Source organism: Jatropha curcas, chromosome 3, assembly GCF_041381405.1.
Source record: "Jatropha curcas cultivar XTBG-Jc1 chromosome 3, XTBG_Jcur_1.0, whole genome shotgun sequence".
Classification (NCBI taxonomy): Eukaryota; Viridiplantae; Streptophyta; class Magnoliopsida; order Malpighiales; family Euphorbiaceae; genus Jatropha; species Jatropha curcas.
This window is the reverse complement of record NC_143153.1, coordinates 21,651,713-21,672,691: the sequence shown is the minus strand read 5'-3', so window position 1 is coordinate 21,672,691 and position 20,979 is coordinate 21,651,713. Positions and strand designations below refer to the sequence as shown.

At 36.0% G+C, this 20,979-nt stretch overlaps 1 protein-coding gene and 1 long non-coding RNA gene across 2 annotated transcripts; one reads left to right on the top strand and one right to left on the bottom strand.

Moving 5' to 3' along the window:
* The first annotated feature begins 3,769 nt into the window (after positions 1 to 3,769).
* LOC105629557 (uncharacterized) lies at positions 3,770 to 6,058 on the top strand. Its single transcript, XM_089719768.1, has one exon. It carries the CDS (start codon positions 3,951 to 3,953, stop codon positions 5,922 to 5,924), a length of 1,974 nt encoding a protein of 657 aa, XP_089575894.1. The 5' UTR covers positions 3,770 to 3,950; the 3' UTR covers positions 5,925 to 6,058.
* A 9,101-nt stretch (positions 6,059 to 15,159) lies between these two features.
* Positions 15,160 to 17,357, bottom strand: LOC149497695 (uncharacterized). The gene is made up of 3 exons (XR_016319878.1): positions 17,248 to 17,357; positions 16,186 to 16,257; positions 15,160 to 15,409 (listed from the first exon to the last, which is right to left on the bottom strand). It is a non-coding gene; the product is annotated as an uncharacterized LOC149497695 (long non-coding RNA).
* Positions 17,358 to 20,979: the final 3,622 nt, after the last annotated feature.

Here is a 20,979-nt window from a genome sequence, read left to right as displayed (position 1 = left end):
ACAAATCAATTACTCCACTTGCAGAATCCATTGTCATAAGCCCACCATTCGGCCCTTTTTTAAATAAATTAGCTGCAGCGGAAAATGGTAAGTTGACTTTCAAATTTAAAGGATAATTCTTATCCTTTGAACCATTAAAATCACGCAACTGCATAGAAGCATCGATCACGGAACCAGCATATGGATTATCTGAAATTTTGTTACCATATTTGTCACGGAACCAGTGTCGATCATCCGCTGTAGCACCTCCTTGCTGGACGTTCGCCCTCAACCAATGACCCAACCCCTCTCCACTTCGCCGTCGACTTGAAACAACACTTCACAGATACTGTCACTATGACCTAAGTGACCGCATATGAAGCAAAACTTGGGGAGTCTTTCATAGGAAAAAGTCACAGTGAAGATACTTTCGTCTACCCTCCTCATTTTCTTCCACCCTTTGAGCAATTTTGAATGTCTATAGCAACTCGGATTCTCATATACTCCCTCCTCTCCCTATCTTCTTTACCAGTGTCAAACAAAATAAATTTCCCAACAAAATCGCCTATCTGCTTCCCAAATTGCTCAATCATCGTACCCACCGGAACTCCTTTGATCTAAACCTAGACTTCCACTAAAAGTAATTCGATAGTTCATGGATCTTATCCAGGTTTGATCTTTTCAATCATAAAAAGCTAGTTGTTGAACGTCCAAGGCGAGCCATTCCAAACTCTATTAAAATCCACATTATGGAAGAAACGAACCAAAAATACCTAGGGATCAATCTCCTCAAAATGGATTCCTCTACCTGGTTGCCAAATTCTAGCCAAGGTGGACTTCATAGCACCAAAATTCAGTCTTCGATAGAACAAAAGACAGCCCACCAAACAAAGAGAATAATCGACTGGTTCCTCCTATATTGCTGGGGCATCAATGATAGCATCCTCATCATCCTTAATCGTTAATGCTACAAGGTTCGAAACCTCATTCGGATCCACAGAAGAACTAGCCATAATTTCAAATAAAAAACTGCTCATACAAGAGACGCAAGAAAGCACATATCAAATAAAAATCTGCTCATGCAAAAGACGCAAGACAGCTCACATGCAAAAAACGCAAGACATAATAATGATTAAGAGAGACCTTTTTCAGAAAGGGGTGAAGTTTGTCAGTTATACTATTTGTTGCTTCTTAGAAGTTGGTATACCTGATGAGTTTAATAGGTCAACTGTTGATTACTTGTTACATATGAAAAGGTAGATAATTATACTTTGATGCAACATCATTAATGAAATTTGAATTGGAGTGAAATTTTAGTGAATGACGAAATGTAAATAGTGGATGTTGAGTTATGAAGATGGCAGATGAGGTATGATTGATGAATAATGGTTATGGCAGATGAGATTAGTTGTTGCGAATTTCCCGATGGATGGGCTTTGAGAATTTATTATTGAATTACGGTCTTTTCTCATCTATCATTATAAGTAAGAATAAACAGTACATACCATTTGCATTATACATAAAATTATCAATATATAACAGTTTGTTTATTTATTTATTTATTTTCCAAGTACCAATTATTATATTATTAGTATTTGTTTCTATATATATTTATTAGTATCTATATATGAATGTCTAATTGTGCACTTGCATTATGATAATTAATTATGTGATGTACTTGCATTTAATTTTACTGCTTGATTACATGCATTATGATAATAATGTTCTTTGTTTGTGTGGAATTGAGATGAAGTGGGTCACCACGGTTTTGTGAGGGCTGTCTTGGATACCGTCGGCCGTGTATGGGGAGATCGGCGCCCCTGTGTGCATCTGATGATATGGATTATATGGAAACTATAGGGTGGCCTCCTATTGATTATGGAACAGAAAAGACAGAATGAAAAAAAAAAATGAGAGGGCTGGTCAAGTGAAGATTATATTAGACCAGTCGGCCATGTATGGGGATCGAATTCCTAGTGCACACATCATGAGAGGATGGACCATGTGTGAGGATAACTCATCAGGGGTTTCGGTGACGCCACAGACCAATTTCCACATGTTTGATTACTTGAAAGTGCGATTATTTGTGGGTGCTGATGATGTGTTATATGTTTGATTGGATGAGTGCTCATTTTAATATTTTACAAGTATTCGCTTGAATGCTTGTGTTGTGCAATAATTACTAATCATTATTAAACTCACATTTCATTTGTTAACTTTCCAGAAAGTAAATTCTTCTTTGTCCCGATAAAACTCTGTTTCCTTCACCGCAGAGCTAGAAAAGAAATTTTCTGATTTCAGTAACTAATTGATTAAATAATTATATGTACAAGAACTTATTTATATTTATCTGTAAGTGAACTCCGCAGTTGTAGGATTTATGTACCTCTAGTGATGTATTAAAATAGGTATAATATAATTTATGAACCCATAAATATTTTAATTAATTTTCTAAGTGCATGTATTAAGCGGTAGCCCATATTATGAATGTAGTATATTACAAATTGGGCCCGAACTATGAAATGATTAAGATGTTAAATTCAGGCCTAAGTATAATATAATTATGAGATTTATTTGTGCGCGGCAATATGGGCCAAATGTTTGAAATTCGTATTGACATGATTAAATTTAGTGGTTCAGGCTTACTACGGGTGTCAAGGGCCTTAAGCTTACTTGGGTCCTAATCTCTATCTGGCCCTTAGAAATGCGTTGTGACAAGAAGATAGCAGTCACCGTTGATAAACAGCAGCAGTTCCAAACTAAAACTAGGGTTACAAGGCTATAGAGAATATAGAGAAAAAAAAAATCTTATTTGGTTGATTATTTTGGTTTCCTACCTAAATCAGAATCTTATTTTGTTAAGAAATATACTTTTGAATATAATTTTGAGATCTGGATATATTTTACCTTTAAAATATTCTCATAACAAACAAATATTTGTAACTTGGATAGTACTGTAAGGATGCGATAAGGTCTTCATCTATATGGCTACTATCTTGCAGTAGGGATAATTTGAAGACCATTTTTTTTTTTATTTTTTTTAATATGAGAAAGAGGAATTCATCTATTTTTACCTTCACTGTTAGTATTATTATATAAGTATGTCTTTTGTGTAGGCTTTATCGTAGATTAAGTTCAAGTTGAATTTATAATATCTAAGTTTAATTTGCCAAGAAAATTAAATATCCATGGGATATCTACTCCCTAATTAATTGGATCAAATTCAGATTTAGATCAAAATTGGATCATATATTGGGTTTAGGTTAAAAAAATACATAAATGAATTAGATTGATATGAGCACATGGCCTGGCACGGTGTAAATATATTTATATTTATATATTTATAAATATAATTTTGAAGTTGTGTTGTGATATAATAGAATTTAACATTTTATAATAAAAGTTTATGCATGATACTTTATATTTGTTAACTTCCTACATAATAATTTAACTTAGACATAATGTTCTAAATATTATATTGTCATTATCATATACATGCACTATGTAATAAACCATAATAATATCTTTACAGTTTGATAATGCTATTTCTAGTAGAGTTTTATCAAAATATTTATTATCACACAAATGTAAATATATTTTTCAAGTTGAAAATGTATATATATGTTCGTTTTTGTCTTAGTTGGCACAATTTTATTTTAAATTTTTAACAATACAATTTTTTAAAAACCTAAAATATTTTTAAAAAATAATAATAATTAATAAAATTATTGATGAAATATACATATTTGATCCATATTTAATTGGATATACTTTCTTGGATCTGATAATTCTAAAACTCATATCAGCCCATTTCTTACCTTCTCTCTTCCGCTAGACATATTTTCTTCATCCCTCTCTCTAAATGGGTGTCTAAATGAGACCAAATCCCTTCTCGCCATTATCAAATTTGTCCCAAACACTCTATCCAAGATTGGGTCTTTCGCTTTAATTTCATAATATTATTATCCAAGATGCTCTTAACTACCAGCAGATGCCTTGCTAATTTTCGGCTTCATCGGCTATTGGGTTTTTTTGATTGCGTTAGTTCTACCAGTACACACGCCAGAGGTAAAAGCAAATCTTATTCATTCGATAATATTGATGATGCTTTGGCTTCTTTCCATTTGATGCTTCATAGTAATCCCTCACCATCTATTGTGGAATTTAATAAATTATTATCTGCACTTGTTCGAATGAAACGTTATGAGACTGTAATTTCTCTTTACAAACAGATGGAATTGTCTAGAATTTCTCTCGATCTTTATTCTATTAGTATTTTGACTAATTGCTTTTGCCATCTGGACCGCGTGGATTTTGGGTTCTCTCTTATTGGGAAAATCTTCAAACTTGGCTTTCAGCCTGACATTATAACGCTTAATACCTTGATTAACGGGCTTTGTAGTGAGGATAGATTTGATGAAGCTGTGGAATTATTTGATGAGATGGTTGCAAAAGGTTATCAACCTGATGTCTATACCTATAACGTGATTGTGAATGGTCTGTGTAAAATTGGGAAAACCAATGTGGCCTTTGGTATTCTGAGAAGAATGCTTGAGGAAGGTTGTGAACCTAATGTGGTGTCATATAATGCTATCATTGACAGCCTTTGTAAGGATAGATTGGTGACTGAAGCTTTGCAGCTCTGCTTGAAAATGAAGAGTGAAGGCATCTCTCCGAGCATTGTGACCTACAACTCTTTAATCTATGGTCTGTGCAATTCAGGCCGATGGGAAGAAGCTTCTATGCAGCTCAATGAAATGTTGGATGCGAACATCGCACCAGATTTAATTACCTTCAACATATTGGTTGATGGACTTTGTAAGGAAGGAAGGGTTTCCAAAGCTCATGGCATAGTCAAATGGATGATTCAAAGAGGAATAAAGCCTGATGTTGTGACTTACAGCTCTTTAATCTATGGTCTGTGCAATTTAGGCAGATGGGAAGAGGCTTCTATGAAGCTCAATGAAATGTCGGAAGCGAACATCGCACCAGATTTAATTACCTTCAACATATTGGTTGATGGACTTTGTAAGGAAGGAAGGGTTTCCAAAGCTCATGGCATAGTCAAATGGATGATTCAAAGAGGAATAAAGCCTGATGTTGTGACTTACAGCTCTTTGATGCACGGATATTGTCTACTCAACCAAATGGATCAAGCTAGGGAAGTTTTTGACACGATGCTAAGCAAGGGTGATACACCTAATGTTGTTACCTACAGTATGTTGATTGACTGTTACTGTAAGAGAAAAAGGATAGATGAAGCGATGAGGCTTCTTTATGAAATGTCTTGCAAAGGATTGATTCCTGATCATGTCACTTATGGTTCTCTTATAGGTGGCTTGTGTAAAGCGAAGAGCCCTCAGGCTGCATATAAGTTTTTCAAAACCTTGTGTGCTAGTGGCCATTCTCCAAATGTGGTAACTTACTCGAGTTTGATAGATGGCTTTTGTAAGCATCGGTGTCTAGATATGGCGTTGACCCTATTTCATCAAATGCAAAAGAATTTATTGAAGCCCAATCTTATTGTCTATAATACCTTAATTAATGGTATGTTCAAAGTTGGAAAAGTTGAAGATGCAAAGGAACTGTTTTCTAGACTTTCCATAGAAAGGTTGCAGCCCGATGATTTCACATACAATATAATGATCAATGGACTTTGTAAAGAAGGATTACTAGATGAAGCATTCAAGGTGTTCAGGAAAATGGAAGGGAATGGTTGCTTGCCAAATAGTTGCTCTTATAACATGATTATCCAGGGATGTCTCTGGCATAATGATTTGTCCATGGCAAACCAACTTATTGATGAAATGGTTGGCAAGGGGTTCTCCGCGGATGCCACTACCATGGAGTTGGTAATGAATTTAGTTTTGAACAAGCCTGATGATCCTCTTGTGCAAAAGTTGCTAAGCTGCTCTAAACATTCTCAAGGTGTAAACTTGATGTGAGATTTTAGGATAGAACAACTGTTATACTGTTGCAAGAGGTTTTTGTCATATTTCTAGTTATGCCACTGCAATTTGTCTCAAAAACATGTTCTATTTTCTTCCATTCAATCTTTAAATGATGGTTGAATTCAGTATTTTTTGCAATTCAATATTTGTATCAGACTTCTGCAATTCTTCTTGTGTTAGTCGAAGAATTCATTATTTATGCATACATAAAGAAAACTCAGTAATAAAGCAAACATACTCATTGCTTGACAGTCAAGTGATCCTTTTCAAGTTTCATTCTTCATGAGTTCAGGTCCACCAAACACTACTGCTCTGTTTTATTTCGATTAATATTTTGGTTGTTAAAATTGTACTTAGTGTGATTGAGTTGCATAACCTTCTGCTTCAAAATCGACATTGAAGCACAAAAACTGGGCGTTGGTTTGCAATATGGTCGATAAATGAGTGGCTCTTCAGTATGACTAGAAAGTGTTTGATGAAATGTCTGATACAACTTCAGCCACTGGTTCTTCATACAAGGTTTTATTGTCTACTCAACCACAGTTAGTTCATTACTGAAAACCAAGAATGTCTTCCATTAAAAGTGGATTTGGTGCCTCTTCTCAAGAGAAAGAGCTAATCTTGCTAATGAATGAGCTACTTTATTATCCTCCCTAACTACATGTGAAATTAAAATGGAGTCGCGCTGATTCAAGAGCATGCAACAGTTTAGAATTCGAATCCCCAAATCTGACCTTTACACTGTTCAAATCCGTAAGCTGAATACCAAGGATTGACAGTGTGATTCTACCTCAATAACTCGAATCCATCCCAGCTCTAAGGCCTTTGAGACAGCAAAAGAGACAGCCTCTATTTTGGCTTCTTCAAGCGAAGGCACATGAGAACACTTGTGAGAGCGACTAGCCATTATGTCACCATTTGAGTTTCTTATAACCATTTCATAGCCAATTCTCCCATCAGCACCAAGCGCAGCATCACAATTCACTTTCATCACAATTCACTTTAAAATACCTTCTGCTGGTGGTTTCCACCGAACATTCTTGCCAACTGTGCTGCTACCCAATTGGCCCTGCTGTTGTCCTGGTAATCAGGCCATAGAGAGCTTGTCCCACCACCTGCACTTCATTGAGCTTCTTTTGTTGGTGCAGTAGCACGTTCCTCCCCCTCCAAATGGACCAGGATATCATAAACGAAATTTCCATCTGCTCAGGCTGAAAATGTGCAGAAACTGACTTGATTCACTCCAACACTGACCCTGCATTCGAAGATGGCCTTGGTCTCAGTGAGCACAAAAGCCAAATTCGTTGAGATTTTGGGCAGTTAACGAGGATATGAAGTGTCTTTTCTTCCTCCTCCCCAGACCAATCACAAACAGAATCCACATCAACTTTTTGCCGAATCAATTCCACTTTAGTTGGGAGAAAATTTTTACACACTCGAAACATAAAGTGTTTTAACTTTGGGCGAAACATTCTGTTCGCAAAGGAGCTTCCAAAAGGCGTTATTCGGGAGCACATATGAGCTAGCAATGTCACACAAAATTTTTGAATGAAAAGCAATGTGATAAGAAGTTTTAACAGAGTAAAGGCCATGTCTAGTAGCTAGCCATGTAAGGAGGTCGGAATCCCAACTCGAATTGAGAGGAATACTACAAATCTCCATAGCTTCATGAGGCTCGAAAATAAACTCAATAAGGGTAATATCCCAATAACTCGTTTCAAGCATAGTAGGGGCTGAATGAACCCGAAATTCCGGTTGTCTCGTGTCTAGTGTTTATGCATACTTAATGAAAACTCAGTAGTAAAGAATACATACTCATTGCTTGACAGTCAGGTGATCCTTTTCAACTATCATTCTTCATGAATTCAGGTCTACCAAACACCACTGCTTTGTTTTATGTTGATTAGTACTTTGGTTGTTAAAACTATACTTACTGATTGAGTTCCATAGCCTTCTGCTTTGAAATCGACATTAAACAAGCACAAAAACTGGGCCTTGGTTTGCAAAATGGTTGATAAATTAAGTGGCTATTCAGTTGATAAATGGTTGATATGTCTGATACAACTTCAGTCACTTGTTCTTCATACAAGGTTTTATTTTTGGGTTGGAAAAGGCTTGCCGTTTTCCACTGGCTGTCAAGAAATTTTTGTTTTGGCTATGTAAAATTTGATTTTGATTTGGTACAATTTTACAATTTGAGTTAATAATATTTCGTCAGTAAATATTCATATTAAATATTATTTTCTCTTTTCAGTATTCTATTAGATTTAATATGTTTGAAAGGAAGTGATATTTAGTGGAATATTTAATATAATATTTTATTTTATTTGATCAATAAATAAATAACTAGGAAAGCATACAGAGGAGAATACTGGATTAGACCAAAAAAAAAAAAAAATAATGATTAACTATAATAATGATAAATTACCTTCTACATTATTGCTTAAAAATAAATAAAATATTATTATTATGAAAAATATTTGATTTTTTTTTTGAAAATTTAATTCGTTAATAATAATATTAAGAATTACAAAAATTCTCATATAAAACTTTATTAGTAGCTAATAGCCCTTTTTGCATTTCGCAGAAAAGGGAGAGATGCATTGATGTATTTTTTTATTAGATTATTAGATTATGATCCATCGAGACTGACGGGCTCGAATCGGCAACTTCCGCCTTGATAGAACGGTGCTCTGATCAATTGAGCTATAATCCGAGGGAAATGCAATAAAGTGTACATCGTACATCCATTAGAATATTTAAACTTATTTCTTGTCTTTGAATAGAAGATATAAGCATTTCTTGTGGATTTGTCAGTCTAAGCAGGAGACAATATACTTTGATATTATTGATTATTTTTTTTATTTAAAGAATCATTCCATCTTAAATGAAAACATAAATACTGTTTTAGGAAGAAATCAAACTCTAACTTCCATATGACTTTTGTTTCGATTGCTCGTTCGAGAACTATGGTCTTTGGATCTGGAACTGGAACATTTCCTTGTATCTGAGAAAAACTTCCAAATTAATAGGTTGTGAATCTTCAAGTACTGTCTTATTCAATATTTTTTCAATTACTCTTCTACCGCAAATGCAATATAGGCATTTGTGACATTCCGACCCGGCAAAGCGATCCTAAGAGGGCGGGTAGAGCGAAGCTCCTGACTAGCTTCTAGGATGGCAGGCTAGCTAGGGTAGTGGAATGCGAGACACAGGAATGAATCGAATCATATATCGAAAAGGGGGAAACTAATCATTAGAGGCGCCTTTTGGTGTAATGGCTGGAGAGTTGGAAGAACTCCAGGGTTAAGCGTGCTCGCTTAACAGAAATCTCAGGATGGGTGACCTCCTGGGAAGTTTCCCATTTCACCTGCGGGACAAAACCGTGCGGGGTAGGGCATGCGGGGACTACACTGAGGTGTAGGGCGTCCGTGGACTACACCAAAGCAGTCAATTCCTCTAGTGATTAGAGTTGGGGCGTGACATTTGGTATCAGAGCCTGACCCCCTCCAGTAGATGTATGGTTCGAGGACAAACCACGCGGAAGCTGGCGGGCCTGTGACATCCCGACCCGGCAAAGCGATCCTAAGAGGGCGGGTAGAGCGAAGCTCCTGACTAGCTTCTAGGATGTCAGGCTAGCTAGGGTAGTGGAATGTGTGACACAGGAATGAATCGAATCATATATCAAAAAAGGGGAAACTAAGCATTAGAGGCGCCTTTTGGTGTAATGGCTGGAGAGTTGGAAAAACTCCAGGGTTAAGTGTGCTCGCTTAACAGAAATCTCAGGATGGGTGACCTCTTGGGAAGTTTCCTATTTCACCTGCGGGACAAAACCGTGCGGGGTAGGGCATGCAGGGACTACACTGAGGTGTAGGGTGTCCGTGGACTACACCAAAGCGGACAATTCCTCTAGTGATTAGAGTTGGGGCGTGACAGCGTTAGGTTCAACAATAATGATATCCCCCAACATATCAAAACTAGTTCCTGATCATGATTTTCCTACCTCCAAAAGCTAAGGTCCTTCCCTTTTTGGCCGCTTGTGGGGAAGGAGGGATTCGAACCCCCGACACCATGGTTCATAGTCACGTGCTCTAATCCGCTGGTAATTTTTTAACGAAAAAAATGAATTCATATTCTTTTGAATAATGACATTAAAATTAAAAAAAAATATAATACTAGATTTTTTCTGCTTATAATTGACCTTGACAAAAGATATAAATCTTCATAGCAATAACTAGTCCATTAATTGATTTGGACAAAAAAAAAAAAAAAAACTTCTCTAGATCTTCTATACTTCAATTGTTTTTTGAATAATTTACAACATATGACGAACATATTTGAGTTCCTACCGCTATGCATCAATAGATGAGCTGCGCTACTAGGCTCTATTCATTGAAGATCCATACTTGCAAATCAAGATTTAAAATCTCCAACCAAATAAAGTCAAATATCATATTTTTATTTAGTAATAAACCCTCACAAAGAAGGAACCAAAAAACTCTAAATATAGCCACTAAGTAACAATAACAAAAAAAAAAAAAAAAAAAAAAAAAAGAGATAGACTATTATAAGAAAAACAGACTTAAGTTTATTAAAGTGAATAAAAGATTAAGAGCAAAAAAAGATTACAAGTAAAAGAAAATGAAGCCAAAGAAATAGTAGAAGATAGGAGCCACCGTTGATAAACAGCAGCAGCCCCAAACTAAAACGATGATTACAAGACTATAGAGAATAGAGAAAAAAATAATCTTATTTGGTTGATTATTTTGGTTTCCTACCTAAATCAGAATCTTATTTTGTTAAGAAATATACTTAAAAAAGAAAATTAAATCAAAATATTAACTTTTTTTTTAGAATACAAATATTAACTCATTAGACAAAAAAAAAATAATAAAAAGGAATCAAAAAGTCAAAAAATTCTAAGTAGTCCTATCAAAAACTCTTTTTTTTTATTTTGATAATCCAACATATAGCTATGTAGGTTACATTAAAAAAATTAAAAAAAAACATTTTTTTTTCGTTTAACATATATTTATTATTATATACAGTAATAGTTATAATAATTGCTACTATTAACTCAATTAGAAATATTAATTTAATAAGGAATTTCAATTAGGAATCCAATAAATTAGGTTACCATTATGATTTATTTTTTATATTTGTATATTTCTTTTTAATTTATATTAAAGAATATTTGTAGTATATTTATTATTAATATTAAAATGGTAAATCATTTGAAAATTAATTCTACATTACAATTATATTATTCCTTTTTTTTTGGAAAACTGTTTATGACTATAATTTTTATTTTTTTATAAATAATTATATGAACTAAAAAAAATAAGAGTAATATCTAATTGAATTGAATTGATTGAATTCAATATCTGTCTGTTCCTTTTATTGGTTCGATGTTAAATTAAGTTTCAAAAACATTAGTTATTAGTAAGGGAGGCGGTATAGCATTGGTGGTGAGTTCAGTTGAAAAAACATATTTATAATATAAGTTTACATTGCTGAAAAAAAATTTAAAAACCACATGTTATATAAAAAATTTTAGAATTTTTAATCAATTGATCCCACTAAAAAATTATATTAAATAAATAACCTCATTGAAGAATATTTATGGCTCCATCACCATTATTGGTGATACAATTTATTAATTTGAGCTTGTCCTAATGATAAATTTGCCCATGAATATAATTTGCAGGTACGTATCATGCACTTATAATTATACAATTCAAAAATAAGTTAGCTCCTTGCAAATTGAGAAAATATGTGTGTGGTTCAAACACAATGACATGGACGATGTGATAATTAAAGTAGGCCAGTATGGGTAACGTGGCCAGCCCATTATGCCATGTGTTGTGTGTAGAGCATTTTATACTTGACCCCGATGTTGTTCAATAGGGGCGTGCACAGGACAATGGGAATCCCAACCCGTTCCTGAAAATTGTCCTGGATTTTTCATCTCGGTAAAAATCCTATATTAATTTCATAGTCCCATCTTGAATCTTGTCCCAAAAGTATTTATGGGACGGGACTGATTCTTTGATTGAAATCGGTCCTATTTTCGCCGAAATCCCAAACTCCGGAAGGATTCGAAAACATCTTTTTATTTATTATTATTTTGTTTTGGAAGAAGGTGATAAAAAATCTTCTTGGATATGCGATGCCGATAAATCGGTCTTATAAAACACTTGAGTCGCCATCCATTATTTCGGCAATGGGACCGTTTTCAATTTCATAAAAGTGACTTCATTTAACCCAATTTTATTCAAGGCATATTATTTAGAAAAACTGGTCAGGCAAACCAATGAGGTTCTAGGTAAGGGAATTGGGTACGTCGGCCCGTTGGAAGCCGACGCCTGGAAAAACCGGCCTCTTTTAACCTACAATTTCTAATTTTATTTTATTTTAGAAAAGCCAATTTATTTAATTAAACCCCAACCCGATTAAATCGAACCGAGCTCCTATGTGGAAAATTAATTAATCGTCCCAATCAAATCTAATTATCACGTAGCAATTATTCAAATCAAAGCAATTATATCAAAGCAATCAAACCAAATAAATAAAAAGACCCGCTCTTGCCTTATGGTTAAAGGCGGGCAACAAACCGAACCGAAAATATTAAATCAAATAAATAAATGACCCGCTCTTGCCTTATGGTTCAAGGCGGGCCACAAACCGAACCTAAAATACATTCTACCCGATTTGAATCCAACCCATAAACCCAAAATCATGCATATTTATTATTTAACACTAGAAATGCAAATTGTTAATAAACATGCAAATTAATCTTAAATATAAATAAATCAACAAACTTAATTTTATTTTTCATTTAAACATAAATTGCAAAATTCATATAAATAAACACATAAAATTACATTTTAGCATTCTAAGTTTAATTAAACTGTGATCTGTTCATAATTGGGCATTTTCAAATTTATTGAAGAAATTAGATTTTATTTTTTTTATAAAATTTATTATTATTTTTTTTTATTTTTCCGGAAAAATCGATGAACAGTCGCGTGACGCAACTGTTCTTGGATGAACAGTCGCGTGATGCAACTGTTCTTCATGAGCAGTGAATAGTAACAGTGAATAGTGCACAGTCGCGTGACGCAACTGTGCAGTCGCGTGACGCAACTGTTCTTGGATGAACAGTCGCGTGACACAACTGTTCTTCCAGGAACAGTTGCGTGACGCAACTGTTCTTGGATGAACAGTTGCGTGACGCAGCTGTTCATCCAGGAACAGTTGCGTGATGCACTGTCCTAGCCCAGAATTCATTTTTAAATGTTTTATTTACAATATTTCTTACTTAAATACGATTTAAAGACATATAAAATGGCCAAATATGAACAGAATATAATTTAAAGAAACTTAGATTACTAAAATCACAAAAATATATAAAAAATACAAAGAATGTTAAGGAAATTACCTAATCCTCAGATTGATGCTTGCAAATGGATCAAATCTCTTAACAAATGATAGTTAAGATTTCCAGAAGCTTTGTTTCCAAGGTTTTAATTGTGGTTTCTTTATAGTGTGTTTTTTAGGGTTTCAAAATCGTGTTCCTCTTCTTTTTTTTTTCTATACTCTCCCTCTTTTGTTGTTTTTGTTGTTCTCTCAAAATTGTTAGAAAGAGATGTATTTATAGGGTAGGTCAGGACATAGCTGCGTCACGCTACTGTAGCTGCGTCACGCAGCTCATTTTCACAGTGGGGTGACGCGACTGGCAGTGGGGTGACGCGACTGGCAGTCGCGTGACGCGACTGGCAGTGGGGTGACGCGACTGGCAGTGGGGTGACACGACTGACAGTGGGGTGACACGACTAGCAGTGGGGTGACACGACTGACAGTTGGGTGACACGACTGGCAGTGGGGTGACACGACTGGCAGTTGGGTGACACGACTGACAGTGGGGTGACACGACTGGCAGTTGGGTGACACGACTGGCAGTGGGGTGACACGACTGACAGTTGGGTGACACGACTGGCAGTGGGGTGACACGACTGGCAGTTGGGTGACACGACTGACAGTGGGGTGACACGACTGGCAGTTGGGTGACACAACTGACAGTTGGGTGACACGACTGACCCAACCAGAAACTTAAAATTGGTTTGATTTATCCTTGGATTAAAAGACTTCTAGATGGCATTAACCCATTCATTTTGCATCCTCGTATCATCATTGGATCAGGCGGGGTATAAAAGACACGCGTCAACAGTTTGTCCCCCCACTTTATCATTAATTGTATAAACGATTAATGTTAAAGTGGTCCATTGACGCGCCTTCAATCTGGTAATCATCCTCGAAGCTCGGTTTGGTCGGTTCAAAAGATGTTGGATTGATTTGATCATCTGGCCACCTATTCAGCTCGGTTTGATCGGCTTTCTTCGGCTCTAGTCGGATCTGTAAATAACTCCAAAGCTCAGTTTGATTGGCTTTGAAGACACCTCCGAGGCTCAGTTTGATCGGCCTGAAAGATTTGAATGCCCTGGCCAACTTCGCAATACACCATCATTGACTGGGAAGAGAACCCGAATAGCTTCGTAATACACCATCACTGTTCGGTCACTGAAATTGTCCTGATCAGCTTCGCAATACACCATCACTAATCAGGATTTGAGTCAACTTCAAAATACATCATCATTGACTCGATTAAGGATTCCAAAGCACTGTTTGATCGGCTTTGTCGTCCACCTCCTCAGCTCAGTTTGATCGGCTTTAGAGGGTTTCATATAGGAATTGTCTTGATCAGCTTCGCAATACACCATCACTAATCAAGAAGAGGATTGACTCGATCCGCTTCGCAATACATCATCACGAATCGAGAAAAGAAATGATCCAAACAGCTTCGCAATACATCATCACTGTTTGGTGGAATTGAAATTGTCCTGATTAACTTCGCAATACATCATCATTGTCACACCTTACCTTACTGTAAGACATGGCATGTCGCCCGTAATATACTTAATAAGCACTTAAGTCTTATAAATGCTTACTAAGTATACTACAAGGGACTTAATACTGTTGATTCATTCGTTTATATCTTGTAGAAAAGTAGATTTAATTATTAAATGTAAAACTCCTTTTGGTTCTTTCATCTGTTATAAAGAAATGTCTCTTTTTTTTTTTCATAATTTACTAAACATATGAAACATAACTTCCATTAAGCTCAATATAATTTCTTAAACATCAATTATATTAGCAAAAACATAAAATGGTTCCATAACCCATAAGCCCATGGATGGTTTAATTACATACTGAAATCCTTTTCAAACCTTAGATACATAATAGAAATTCATACAATCATAATTTACATGTATCTGCTCAAATATACATAGATGTTCTGTTAATGTTTAATACATCATACATATTCCAAAAGAAGTCAAATATACAATAGCTACATCAGTAGCATACTATCTACATCAAACAAAAACGATCTTCTCCTAGTTCTTTTTCCTTGCCTTTTCCTGCGATAGCACAAAAGCATCTATCGCTAAGCATTTTGCTTAGTGGTGTACTATTATAAAATAAACACAAATTTATGAAATCAAATTCTTTATATGAAATAATGAATCATAAGTCATAAACCCACCATGTTAAAGGAAATAAGAAAACAAAACAATACCATTTAAATCATAAATTCATAATGTAGTCTTTACAGCTTTTAAAGAATCAATTCCGAGGGCCATCAGTGTCTAATGTGCACATCTAGACCTGCTATCTACAACCTCAATCTGTGATATGATTTCAACAGAAGAGGGAGCAATCTACAACCTCAACATGGAGGGAGAATTTCATATCAATCATATATCATCTAGTGATGATATCCATGTTCAATCGATCGTAATATCAACTTCAACAAATGAAGTGATATTCGGGGCAATAACCATGTCTATATCAGCTGTAAGACTTTCAAACCATTCCATTCATGTAATAATATTAAACTCACTGTGGGCAACATTTCATTTCGCAAACACTACTAAAATCATTCAGTCACGGCCACCCCTCATACTACAGAAATCAATTGGCCAACATCCTCCTCTTTCAAGGTATAAGAATTATAAAATGCATTTACATATGTAATTAGGTCGTATGCTTTCAAAATAAGCTTTGTTCTTTAAAAACATATGAAATCATTAATACTTTTTATAATTATGATTCATAAAGTAAATCCATTGAAAATATTTTGCAAAATCAATATCCTTTTGTTTAAATAAAAGTAGGAAAGACATAGTACACTAACCTGAGCTAGAAGGCTCCCCTAGCCTTTTTCCTCTAGCAACCACCCTCTCCTCAACTCCCTTACTCTTAGGAGCTGTAGCATGAGATTAATACTCATATTAACTTCATACTACACAATATACACACATGCATTTCTATAGGAATGCAAATTAAGCATTAGAATGTAGTATCATGCTTTTTCTTTCCTTTTCACTATGCTTGTCCAAGTGTCATATGACCTTAGTTTAAGCATGAAACACTTCATTTCCAAAACTTAACCACATCCTAGAAACATACTACTAACAATTACAACAATAGAAGTCAATGGCATGCTAAAATCATTCAATGTTTATGAAATGCAGAATTTCAGCATATGAGCAGCTTGCATTCCGTTGGCTATATCTTAATTTCCTCATATTCATTTGCCCTGAAATTTTTACAGCATGTTCCGAACATCTTAGAGTACTTCCCTGTAAAATTTCATAATTTTTAAAGCTCATTTGCATTTTCAAATGACATAATGATAGAATCTGAATTCCAGTTTTTCTCATGCTGAGCAGCCTGCATTGATTTAATTATAACTCCATTTCCTTTTATCCAATGGCCTTTCCCTTTTAACACGACCTACCCAACATCTCATCCTATCTCCATATAAAATTTCATGAATTTTGAAGTTCATTTGCTTAGTCAAACAGGTCAATTACAGAAGCTGAAGTTCAGACAGCCCAACTGTAACAGGTCCAGCAATGATATGTTTGCTTAAGCATTCTCAACTCAATTCCAGCACAAATTCATGCAATTCAACTCTTATATTACTTAAATAACATCATAATATAAGATATATCAGCATCCCTAGGTCATGGCATATCAAATACAAACTCAAAATCATCCATCTTGGTGAATTATGCAAATTAGACTTTGAATTCATGCATAACTAGTTTCACTCATCTTAAATCACCTTAAACTCAAGTCTAATCACTTCATCTTCACCAAATCAGAATGAACAAGCAAGCACCTCACTTCAAAGTTCATGGAATTCAAAAATTAATCGATAGAAAAGGAGGAGGAAGTGAAGATAACTAACCTTTTCTTAAGAATTACTTGAAAATTCCTTGATTTTCACCTCCTTTTTGCTTGATTTGTACTCAAAACTCTCCTCCTCTCTTCTTGAACGAATTGGGCTGTAAAAATGGGTGGAAAATGGCATGGTTATCTCCACCTCTTCATAATAATATATACTAAACATTATTAAAAATTCCTTCCATGTCCTTTAAATGAAAATTGCACTATAATCCTCCCTTTTGTTTTCCCTTCATCCTTTGGCACTCTAATCTTTTTAATCACTTCACTCTAGTCTTAGTAAGTATCAACCAAGTGTATTTAATATTCTAAACCCCACTTAAGAAAGGTCATACTGAACTTACCGTTTTTCGGGCTTTTCGGGTAAAATCGTGCTTTACCAAGAAGTCATTCCTCTTTAACTCATTTTTGATTTCCTTTAATCTTTCAAATTGATTTGTAATCACATTAATTACTATTTAATTAATATTCACATCCTCAATATATAGTGTTTCCCATTATTCTAAGTTTTCCTTTCATTCGGATAACCGAATTCATCGAAAAAGCTAGAATAGCAGGAACTACAAAGTTGAGGATATTACAATCATTAATCAGGAAAGGGATTGACTCGATCCGCTTCGCAATACATCATCACGAATCGAGAAAAGAAATGATCCAAACAGCTTCACAATACATCATCACTGCTTGATCTGAAAACATTTTCAAAAAGAAAAGAGCAATTTCTGTGTACAAACAGACCTTATCTTTGTTAGATATTGGAGCATCACATGCTCCCATGCATTAATAATTATGAGCTTTGAAAATTGAAATTTTGCATCAGGGCAAAGGATTTTATTTTTGCCCCCCAGTCTGGAATCCATCCCGAGACCAAAAATATTATCTTTTAAGTAGACCTTGAAAATTTTTATTGTTTTATCCATTGCAATTTTGAATTCGACAAAAGTTTTTTTTTTTTTTAAATTTTAGCAAAAATTACTATTTTTTGGCTCAAATTTTCAGGTATACTTTTCCTGATGCAGTGTTTGAAAAGAAAACTTACCTGAGGGTAATCTAGGCAATTTGATGTTCCTGCCCCCTGTGCGGTGAGTAGACAAAATCGCCGAAGTGTACGAACCGCATACCGACGTCAAATCGCTTAAGCGAGCCAGCATGGGCTTGAACGGGCCTGTTTGGGCCTGATAAGGTTTATGGGCCCATCCCTCTTTGGGCTTGGGGAGATCGGCTATTATTATTCCAGCTGATCTCAGGCAGGCTCTTCCACCACCGCAGTTGGATCCTGAGCATGCCACACACGTGAGTAATAAACTGAATTCACTAAGTAAAGAAATACTTTACCTGGATAATTCTTTAATGATATGTTTTCTTGTGCTTGCAAGTGCCAGCTCAGAGATATATGGAGGTGTGCCAGCAATTCGGCTTTGCTCGGTCTTACGTTAGCCGACTCTATGCTAATCGCCACGAGAGGGTATGGATCTCGCCTACATTACTTTCTTCTCCTTTTGTTTGCATACCCTTCTTACATCTTTCTGTTTTTACAGGATTTGGAGATTGGGAGGCTGCGGAGGCACCAGTCTCGCCAGTCCGGTGCTGTGGCCCGACTCTAGATGGAGGTGGATCGGCTTCGTACGAGGCTAGAGATGGAGAGGATTCCGTTGGACTTCTCCGAGGAGGATGATGATGGCTCCTCTTCCGATGATGCACCACCGTCTCCACCCCCTCAGGCAGTCGCTGGTCCGAGCCAGAGGCGTCGGTAGCCCTGCTTCTGTGCTTCAGCCACTTTTTTTTTTAACGTTTTTGTAGTTTATAGGATTAATGTACAGTTTTATTAATTTTATAAAATTATTTACATTTTTACAATATTTTTGCTTTTATTATAACCTTATTTTCATGTTTATTATTTACACTTTGTGAAACTTTATTCCTGCAAAGACATAATACAAACACAAAAACACAAAATAGCAGCGTCCCACTTATTCGTAAGAGTGGTCCACCTCATTAGTAATCAAGGAATCAATTTATTGTAAATAAGGAAATGAGATAAAATAAAAATAAAAACAAAAGTACGAAAGCAAGATAAGATAAGAATCGACCCGCAACAATAAATGGATCGTAGTACTTACCTGATAAGGCGGTCCACTTGGTTAATACGGTCATGAAAGCTCAACCTCCTTATTGTACAAGCTGTCCTTTTCATCAATGCAAGTTTAAATGTCCAACTACTAGAGCGACCTATGTATAAATGCTCTTCCAACCACCATTGACAGTAAATATCGGGTCTAATAATGATGATGCTTCGTTCACGAAACCCTTTACACTTCTATAAATGGAGACTTCTTTTTATGTCTTCTTCACTTCCAGCACTCAAAACAAATCTGTTTCTTAGATAATCCTTTTTCCATGGCTTTCAGAAACCAAGTTTCATCTTTCGTCCAATCCATCCCTGACGACTTATGGCATATTCCCCCCATGAACCAACTTGCCTGGCTAAAGTATTTCAAGGACTTAAAGCCAGATCACAGTTTCCTTTCTTGGCTCGTCACACACTTCAATCCCAACACCATGGTTTTCCGGTTCGAAGGTCCCGAAGTAACTCCGACCTACGAGGAAATGTGTGCTGTGATGGACCATCATCCTGAACAAGATGAAACCCCGGCTTTGCCCCCAGGACCCAGAGGTGATTTAGCCGAGATTGCGGCGCTTTGCCCAGTTTACCTTCCTAATGGTATAGACCCGGATCAAGGCCTTCCTTTAGAACCTTTTCTGAGTAGGGTCCTGTCCATGGATCTAGATCCTTCTTGGATTCAAGCCTATTGCTTCTTGCTGTTAAATGTGTATGCCATGAAGAACCGTCAACCCGGAGTTGGAGACTTCCGTCTTCTGACAGTTGTTCATGACATGCAACTGTATCATCGTACCGTATTCATGATGATCATGGGAGAAACGATTGCTGGGTCAGGGATATTGCCCTTCACATCACCAACTTCAATGTTCATCATCGTGGTTGTCCAATGTTGCTGCAAGCCTGGGCTTTAGACAAGTTAAGCCTACTTCTTCCGGTCCCAGCTCATTTAATTCCAACCTACGGTCCTGCCAACTTTCGATCTCGGACTCGAGGACATTTCGACTTTGGGGATAACCCAACAATTCGATGGACTTGTCCTTGGTGGAGGATCAGATTAGTCACGACTGGAAGCATGAACCTTAACTATGTGTTGTATGCCAGTTTAGACCGTTCCATGGCCTATTTCCCAGACAGGATCAGCCGTCATTATGGTATGATACAGCGCGTTCCCAGAATTCATAACTTCAAGAGTGGTCTCATGACGTTGCATCTGCTGACCAATTTGGCTAACCGTTGGCGAAACCGAGACGCTAGGTTTCTAGGTGAAGGAGTGATGCAGGACATTGTGACACCCGCGTATGTTAACTGGTTTTACACCCCATAATGATGTCATGCTTTGTGAAGGTTGGCCTCTGCTGATAGTCCCCACTAGAATAAATTGTTATTTGCTACTTTGTACTCAGCCATGAGCTTTTCATTTAATGTATCCGCCTTCCTTTTTAATCAATGATCTCGATGATTCTGTCTTTATTAATTTCTGCTTTCTGCACACATGAATCAACAACAAACAACAAACCCTTTCTATCGAAATTATTTATTGCGTTAGTTATTTGGGCCTCCTGCCCTTGGGTTAATAAAGAAATGCTCATAAAAATGAATTATTTGATATAAATA

Bases quoted from the DNA above. Each gene is read 5' to 3' on its own strand.
- LOC105629557 (XM_089719768.1), top strand. From the start codon at position 3,951: ATGCTCTTAACTACCAGCAGATGCCTTGCTAATTTTCGGCTTCATCGG.